The sequence below is a fragment of the Brienomyrus brachyistius genome, chromosome 2 (assembly GCF_023856365.1).
Source record: "Brienomyrus brachyistius isolate T26 chromosome 2, BBRACH_0.4, whole genome shotgun sequence".
Taxonomy (NCBI): Eukaryota; Metazoa; Chordata; class Actinopteri; order Osteoglossiformes; family Mormyridae; genus Brienomyrus; species Brienomyrus brachyistius.
In genome coordinates, this window is record NC_064534.1 from 9,200,401 (window position 1) to 9,207,937 (window position 7,537).

The 7,537-nt window shown below is 43.1% G+C and overlaps 1 protein-coding gene across 1 annotated transcript; it reads right to left on the minus strand.

The window, feature by feature from the left end:
- Positions 1 to 1,431: 1,431 nt before the first annotated feature.
- On the minus strand, positions 1,432 to 6,965 carry LOC125719508 (thymic stromal cotransporter homolog). The gene is made up of 4 exons (XM_048994369.1): positions 5,781 to 6,965; positions 4,675 to 4,758; positions 3,268 to 3,424; positions 1,432 to 3,055 (listed from the first exon to the last, which is right to left on the minus strand). Exons 1-4 carry the CDS (start codon positions 6,778 to 6,780, stop codon positions 2,998 to 3,000), a joined length of 1,299 nt encoding a protein of 432 aa, XP_048850326.1. The 5' UTR covers positions 6,781 to 6,965; the 3' UTR covers positions 1,432 to 2,997.
- Between the last annotated feature and the right edge of the window lie 572 nt (positions 6,966 to 7,537).

A 7,537-nucleotide genomic window follows, 5' to 3' on the forward strand; every position in this document is an offset into this window, starting at 1 on the left:
AACCCTGCACCCCCAGATGTTTTTTCTCTCTCTTTCTCTTTTCCACGTACCATTAATTCTATGACACGTATGACAATGAAACTTGAAACCGAAACATTTCTCTGCCTTGTTGCTTTGCGCCCGTAACTCCCCTGAAGAGCCATCAGACACATGCAGAAAAAATGGGCCTTTCTATTTCAGAAATCCAGACCCCATCAGGCTGAGCTGATGAAAATGGTGTTTGTCATGTCTGTGATGCCCCAAAAATTCCTGAAAGAAGTTAACCATACTAAACGTTGTTCGAAACCCAGGTGCTGATACATCCCAAAATCAGCATGTACTGCTCTCAGTAAAATAGCATACAGTGTCTTGCGTAGGCTGCTTAGATGTCAGCTTTGTTTAAATAGGTATTTTCCTTTCATTATCTGGTCCATGATTTTGTACACCAGCGATTCTCTTCACCTCCACAATGCAGCCAGACCTGAGATACAAAGATGATGTTTCAGGTCCAACATCTGATGTGTAATTGTGTAAATTATTTGGTGCCGGACAACAGCCATGATAGCAGTTATTATGATTCACTCGCCATTTTGTTACATTGTGTTGCATAAGTGTGCCACAACTTGGCGTTTGCGGAAATGATGACTATTCCTTTCATCTTTGATGGGTGTTATTTTGCAAGCCTGGACTTTCTTTCCCTTTCTTTATTATGTTATTACACAACGCCAGCAATTCCCAGGGATCGCGGATGCAACAGGACCTGAGGTTGCCAGGTGTGGGTGGGAGACTGGCGTCTTCAATTGTTACCGTTTGCCTTTTTTTCTTTTTTAATAGTCCAGATTACCGATACTTTTACGCTTTACACTGCACAGCTTTTACTTTTGAACAGTTATGCAATATGGACTCAAAGAGTTACTCAGTAAAACCACTGTCCACATCATTTGCGAACCCCATATCTCCATAGAAATATATTTACAGAGTAAAACAGGGTAAGACTCCTGTACAGCAAACTATTTCTCTTCAAATAATAATTACTGATTATTATTTTTGCCTTTTTCCAAAGCCCGTCCTTCTGAACTAGCGCACAATGTTGCAGGTTGGTTAGTTGGTCACACAACATGTTTCTGCTACAGAAGGCCAAAGAGTAACCAATAACAACAGGCTTCCTGTTTGTGTGGCAGGCAACGAGAGAAAAGGAAACAGTCAGGTGTCGCCCTGCCTTAGTGTCATCAGCCTTGAAAATCAGGTCTATCTGCTATTGTGGCAGCTCTGCTCAGGCCCACAACATGCAAAGGTTACGACGCACAATAAGTGCACATTTATTGTCATTTGAAAAAATAATAAATATCTTAAAAATCTATAGTGTATGTTCTACATGTTTAATACAGGTTTTAATTTGCCATTATAAAATAACTTGCGATACATAAAGAACACAAACTTGACTGTGACGTATTTAACAAGTGAACCACACATTTTATTCTTAAAATGCCACGGGAAAAAAACATGAGTTGTGAGAGGAAACCTAGGTGAGAACATGTCCATACACACAGCAAAATTAAGACTGTAACCCCCAACTCTGGGCGCGAACTACTGACTGATCCAACACGCCATCCTACTCGTGATAAACGGTATCAGTCAAAGGTCCACACACACCTGCCTTTAATACATTTGTCTCCATAGCTATATTCTCCCACAGTAAAAAGTCTCGAAGCAAGTACAGTAGTATGAATCAAGTATTAAAACAACCAGAAGTGTTCGACATCTCAAAATATTCGGAAGTTTTGGACTCCCCTTTTGCTTTGATGGCAGCACTGCAGACTCTTGCCATTCTTTCAAGCAGCTTCCAGATGTAGCCTCCTGGATGCTTCTCCAACAGTCCTGAAGAAGTTCCCACAAGGTCTGAGGACAGGTTGGCTACCTCGCACTTACTCTTCAACCCAACCCAAACCAGCTCTATGGGGTTTAGGTCGAGGGATTGTGGGGGTCGCAGCACTTCATCTCTATCCTCGTTCTCAAGATAATACTTACTGCATAACCTAAGGCGTATTCTGGGTCATTATCTTGTTGAAAAACAAATGATTTCCTGTAGGTGTGTCCAGACATTTGACTGGTACAGGACACAGAGAAATTGATTTACAAATCATACTTCTTATGTAAACCCTCCTACCTTCATACCTAACATCTGTGTAGTCGTAATATATAACTGATGTAATATTTCTTCATCAGTATGATTCAGCATGTCAACAAATAAATAAACAGAATATTAAAACTCCTGCCTACAAATGCCTTAGTTTTCCTGCAGACAAATACATTCTGAAAAAAAAAAACTTACAAGGCACAGCTGTCAGAAAAACAGAACAAGGGCAAAGAAAAAGTCAGACTTTACTAACTCCCCGAGCCACATACTCTCAGGTGGGACAGTATTCCGCCCATCAGATATTTCCCTTCAAGCTGGCATACCTCCAAATACCAAGCACTGTGTGCTGACGGGATGCCGACTGCAAAGCACATAGCTAAGCTGGTTGCAAAGCAAGATTCAAGTTCCAAAGGACACCACAATGGACAATGCTGAAGGTCAGATTAGGTCAGTCATCTGGAGCCAGGGAGGCTCATAGGGAGAGACCATCCCGATATATAATAAATAGCATAACAGACATGACAAGAGAATGAGATATTTTCAGAAGAGTAATAAATGCAATGATTGTCTTATACTGTAAGCCTATGAATATGTATAAATTTCAGAAAACAGAAATCCACAATAGGTTTACTCGTACAAATTTATACATTAAGAAATAGCAGTTTTACTTCTTATACGATATGCCTTCTTATATATACTGATGATTGTGAATCTCTCTCAGAGTCCTTTTTTGGTTTTGATCTGGGCTTGCCCTTGGGACAAATTCCGCTAGGAAGTATCGAAGCGAGGTGCTCTAAGGATACCTGGTCTGTCCTGGTTTTGTGAGCTCACATGGGTGGAGCGGCTGAAATACAAGCTTGGAATCCAAAATATGAGACTCGTCAGTCACCTTCGATGCTCACGTAGCCTTCCTGCCGTGCCATCTTACAGCCTACGATACTGTAGAAATAATAATCAGGTAGGTTATGGTGTCATAAGCCATTCTGGTTTAAAATTTCACTAAGTAACACAATAGAGTCACACATTTACCCAAAGTACACATCGCTATCGATCCTAATAGCTGAAAGAAACCGTCTACAACCTCAGGTCTAGAAAAGTGCGTGCACTCTTCTGTACGATAATGACATGCAAACGCCTAGCGTGCATCATACCTTACGGGTATGATCGCCAGGACTGTGATGATGCTGGACAATAAAAAGACAAAGCCAGGAAGCCAGCCCAGAGTGCTTTGGTAAACCTTGGTGTAGATCGGCGAGTAGATCAAACTGGCAAGAGTGAAGGACAGCTGCAGGCAAATAAGAATTTTCCCTGTGGAAAGATAAAATGTGACTCAGTCTGTAAACGCAGTTTTCATCTTCAAATTTTAAACACATTTCTGCTACATGACTCGCTTCTAACTGTTAGCCTATCAAGAGACGTGGGGTTGGTGCGTGGTTCAGTAGGTTAGGACCCTGTGTCTGCGATCAGAAGGTTGCCAGTTTGAGTCCTGTGATCAGCCGATTGTTGCAACCGGTGGGCTCTTTAGCAAGGCCTTAATCCCAATCACTCCAGAGACTGGCTGACCCCTACCATCTCAATGTTAATTGTAATTGTACTTGTAATTGTACTTGCTTTGGATAAAAGAACCTGCCAAATAAATGTAAATGGTTGGTGGGACTAAATTCGAACATGGTTTGTCTGTCGTACAATGATGAAAATTAAACTAAAAATTAAGCCATGCTTCAGAAGGACTAAGATATGTACCAAAACATGAAATAGAATCTTTTTATTCAAGGAACATGCGGATATTGTTTAGTGCAGGGAATCAGCCCTGACCTTACAATTGCACTCACAAATGCCCGATTGGATTAGATTGCGACTCTATTCAATCTCTCTGTCTTAAGATACATCCACTAACCTACGACCGAACCACATCTGTCGCAAAAACAAGCACAGCACTGTAGTGTTAACTACAGAGCTCCTTAGGTGACATGCTAGAGGAAAATATTATCCCACAGTAAAATCCATGCTCTCGAATTAATATTTCGTGCTCTCTAGTTGGTTTTTGGAGCGGCATGGTGGTGCAGTGGTTAGCACTGTTGCCTCACACCTCTGGGACCCGGGTTCGAGTCTCCGCCTGGGTCACATGTGTGTGGAGTTTGCATATTCTCCCCATGTCGTCGTGGGGTTTCCTCCGGGTACTTCGGTTTCCCCCCAAAGACATGCTGAGGCTAATTGGACTTGCTAAATTGCCTGTAGAAGTGCATGTGTGTGAGTGTGCCCTGCGATGGGCTGGTTTGTTCCCTGCCTCGTGCCCATTGCTTCCGGGATAGGCTCCGGACTCCCCGTGACCCAGCAGGAAAGCGGTTCGGAAAATGGATGGAGGACATTTGAAATATGTTAACCCAAAGTGTTATTAATCCGAGAGCACAAATTATTGCATGTATTTCCATATTCATTACATTCTGTACATTAAGTGTGCCATTGCGTTAATGTTTGCCTGATTTCTTGTGCGTGTAAGATATCTTGAGCAAAAACAATACAAAGTAGGCCCATAGTTATATTCTATGAGCACTTACCATAGGAGGAAGGCTGCACCTGCTTAGATAACACAGAGCGAATCATGGGCATCGGGATCAGCGCAAACAGGGTCAGAGATCGAGCTGGAACAAACGGGTGGAGACATTTGTGGTTTATGATTTTAGATTAACAAGAACTGGTTAAACGGGAAGCTCAGACTGGGAATGACCAGACCGGGCGTGTAGTGATTATCAGAGGTGATTCTAGCGTGTAAGGCGCCCTGGGCGAACCCCCCTATCCAGCGACCCCCAGCCAAAAAAAAATTAAAAAAATGTGCGTAAACCTCTCCCCGGGCCAACAAAGAAATCACCATTAAGACAAATGGAAAGTAATAAATAAGCTATTATAAATGCAAAACTGATTTTACTAAATGCATTAGAACTGTACAACGTTACCGACCCCTACGGTGACATGATATCATGAGCGATAGAAAACTGACTGCGCAAATGTCACATCCGTTTTTTTGTACGGGCGCCCTAGGCGGCTGCCTATGCCGTCCATCCCTAAATCTGCCAGCGGTGCAGATAAAACGTAACTGGGCGCATGACGTGACTGTTCGCGCGTTTCGCGGCCAGCGGCCTTAAGCAGGGGAGCAGTTGCCACCTTTACACTGTAAATCGCAGATTACGGCTTTCGGCGGCTTCATCGACCGCTGAAGCGGCTTCGGCAGTCTTTAGTCATCGTACCAAACATCCCTATTAGATGCTTTTACTTTTGTTTGCAACAGAATCCAGTGCACCGTAACTCGTATATCCAGTTTCTAATACCCGTTAGTCATACAAAGCCTGATGGATTATATCACCGTGAGCACTGGTTTCAAAAAGAACCTGTGGTTTGCCCAGAAATCCTGAACTTCCTGACATAATTTCTGCAAGAAAATATGTTGGGTTTTCAATACAGCCATGAAGTTTCTGAACTAATATTCTTCTTATTTAATCTAGGCGTATACTGTCTTAATGCTGTTACGGGCTGAATGTAAAATATAGAAATGCTTTAAGGAAAAATACAGCGGACTTGTTCTAGTGCAAGTATAATTTAAAAATGGGCACATATTAGCATATTTGTCAAAAAACTCAATGAAAAGTGATAAAATATCACTGCTCACCCAAATAGAACATATAGGTCGCTGTCACAAATGACATGAAGTAAATCCCAGCAGCGAAGGACACCATTCCCATCATTATCATCGAGGCGTCCCCGACGCACTTGGAGAAAAGCCAGACTCCAAAGAAACTGGTGAAGAAGATCAGGAAGCCTGCGGCGTTGCTGTAGCCCACTTGCTTGGCATCCCAGTTTAAAGGCTCTTTCTCTATGAAAGACATCAGCATCTCCATGCCGCCTGCCACAGCGATGTCATACAGGACGGCACTGATAAACAGCAGTACAATGACCGTGTTAAAGGAGCGTGGGTATTCCACTATGTTCCACAAAATCCCGACGTTTCCTTCTTGCCGATGTTCTCTGTTTCCTGCACTTGTTCCGGGGATGTCCAGAAAGAAAAATGTGTAGATAATGCACAAGAAATACAGAAAAATGCATAACACCACCAATACTGCCCCATTTTTATCGCCCAACGCATATATTTGAAAAAGGTGACCGGATAATAAACTTCCGACAAAACCTGCGATTCCGTACGCGAGTTCAATCCCCATTATCCGGAGGGACCTCCGCTCCTTTTGGGAGGTGGCCGATTCCAGAGCCATAACGCCTGCCCAGTAAGAGGAGTAGCCTCCACACAAGCCGTACACCACAGCCCCGCCGAACATCACCTGGATGGGTAACTCTAGGAGTATCACCAGCAACAAAAGGGTCCTGGAGATCAGATACCCCAACAGGGGCACGCCGATAGGTACCTTCCTAAATCCCCTGTCTCCGTATCTCGCCAAAAAATACGCAGGTAAGAATGGAAGCAGGTTTGATAACATGGTGTATGTCATGTAAAAATTTGACATGGCTTTCTGCTGGTCCTCCTCGGTGGTCGTGGAGTTGTCGGAGCAGCGCTCCTTCACCACCATCTGCAAGCCGGTGTCGTAGAAAGCGCTGGCTATCTCAGCGCACACGACAGCCGGGTGAACGCGCGTCCGAAGCCACGCCAGACATCCCATTGCTATGATTTTATGAATTAAAAATAAATAAATAAATACAAAATACGAATGTGTCCGAACGAAAGCCTTTGTCAGACTATGAAGCCGAAAACGTGAACATTCAGCTGCACTCCCGCATCTTCTGAATTCACTGCTAAAGTGAAAGCGCCCCGGTTCCCATTTCAGAAAAGGGAGGAAGTGATAGGGGTTTGTGTAAGAAGCACCACGGTCTGAATCGGGAGGAGTGTGTCTGTACGAGTCATTCATTAGGTCATATAAATAGGCCTGTTATTTACAAATCGCGGTGGTTTCCTAGCTTTCAAAATAGGCCTCTGTAGCTTTCCTGTGCAAACTTTATATGTGTCATTTAACTTTATTTTATTTATGCAAAAAAATCTAACTAAAAGCGGTTTAGTGCTTTTAAAAAATGTTATAAATCTGACTTATATTCATTTAAGTATATGGAACATTGATCTTTCGGAGCTGATCCTGTATGTCTTTTCAGCGGTTCTGCCCTCAGTCTAAATAAACGCTAAATCACTTCTGTGTCCTATCATGTACCAAGATATTTTCGAAGACGTTCATCGAGTTCTCCCTGGGATGGATTGCTGATGGCGGGAATGCCATTTAACACTTTAAAGATAAATTTAAATTATTTTTCTCAGACGTGTAATTCTCCGAAAATCGGGTCCAGACTCGCCGGGATTGCAGCTGCGATTAGGGTGTGGCGCCACCATGCGTTCAGGTCAAATTTCGGTGCAGAATCTCACGCCCGGAT

Bases quoted from the DNA above. Each gene is read 5' to 3' on its own strand.
- LOC125719508 (XM_048994369.1), bottom strand. From the start codon at position 6,780: ATGGGATGTCTGGCGTGGCTTCGGACGCGCGTTCACCCGGCTGTCGTG. The intron at 4,759-5,780 runs GTGAGCAGTGAT...CGTTTGTTCCAG, and splicing joins GACCTATATGTTCTATTTGG to CTCGATCTCTGACCCTGTTT. The intron at 3,425-4,674 runs GTAAGTGCTCAT...ATCTTTCCACAG, and splicing joins GGTGCAGCCTTCCTCCTATG to GGAAAATTCTTATTTGCCTG.